Source organism: Blastomyces dermatitidis (genome assembly GCF_000003525.1).
Source record: "Blastomyces dermatitidis ER-3 genomic scaffold supercont1.15, whole genome shotgun sequence".
Lineage (NCBI taxonomy): Eukaryota > Fungi > Ascomycota > Eurotiomycetes > Onygenales > Ajellomycetaceae > Blastomyces > Blastomyces dermatitidis.
Window position 1 is genome coordinate 1,149,664 of NW_025544788.1, and position 1,066 is coordinate 1,150,729.

Below are 1,066 nucleotides of genomic sequence, written 5' to 3' on the forward strand. Positions count from 1 at the left end.
ATAAATGTAGAGATCAATTGTATAATAGCATTCAAGCTGAGTTATGAATAGTATTCGCGAACTCCAGTCTATATAGTTGTGTGTAGCCAAGGGCCGCTAGCTCTATTGATTACACAAGAGATAGGAATAGGGGTAAAGAATCCGCGAGGAGCGGGATTTCTTACAACTTCTGATAGATTTAGACTGAACTAAGTATAGAAATAATACAGATAACATCACCTGTGAGAGATTAAAGAAGAAAATAGTAAAGAGTCTCATACAGCAGCAGTGAGATCAGAAGAAGTCTTAAGAATGATTTGAGTTCAAGATAAAGAGAGAGAGAGAGAAGAAAAGTGTTACTGTAAATAAGCAGTAATAGAAGAAGATTAAGAGAGTATTAAAGTGAGAGATAAAGAAGTCAAAACTGATAAGTTTTTTACTTATTAAGAGATAATAATTTTTGATAATACTTCTGTGCTCTAATTGATTAGCAGAAGCTGATAGAGAAGAAGAGAATTGAGATCTTATTCAGGTCTCAAATGCACTTCATGATTCAGAATATTGAGAAGACAGCCCTGCTCTCTGAGCATGTTAATCTGCTTATCACTGAGATGAAACCTGAGACAGCAGATCAGAAAATGCAGGATTTTAAGATACAGATTGATCTGACTAAAAGAGAGCAGCAGAAACTCTTCTCTGAGAAGATAGTGAAGAGTGATTTTGAGATGATTATCATCTCAGATGAGAAGAAGAAGAAGAATAAGAAGAATAAGAAGTGAATTATAAAGAATAATAAGAAGAATGAGAAAGAGAAGAAGTAGATTTTTTTCTTTTTATATTAGTTAGTTATAAGTTTAAGTTTTTAATTATTAATAATTAAAATTGATTTTGAGTTTTCAAAAATTATTGTATAAGTTATAATCAAGTCAGAAATGATATATATATATATATATATATTTAACTATCATAATTCACAAATCACTATAATGTATAAGTATCAACATTTTTTCAATATTAATATTCATAATATTAATATATTTTTAATAATATTATTTAATAATGTAATTTGATAACACTCTCTTTTACA

At 28.8% G+C, this 1,066-nt stretch overlaps 1 protein-coding gene across 1 annotated transcript; it reads left to right on the forward strand.

The window, feature by feature from the left end:
• Positions 1-518: 518 nt before the first annotated feature.
• On the forward strand, positions 519-758 carry BDCG_17996 (uncharacterized protein; the record flags this gene model as incomplete). Its single annotated transcript, XM_045427033.1, has 1 exon — positions 519-758. One exon carries the CDS (start codon positions 519-521, stop codon positions 756-758), a length of 240 nt encoding a protein of 79 aa, XP_045282962.1.
• Between the last annotated feature and the right edge of the window lie 308 nt (positions 759-1,066).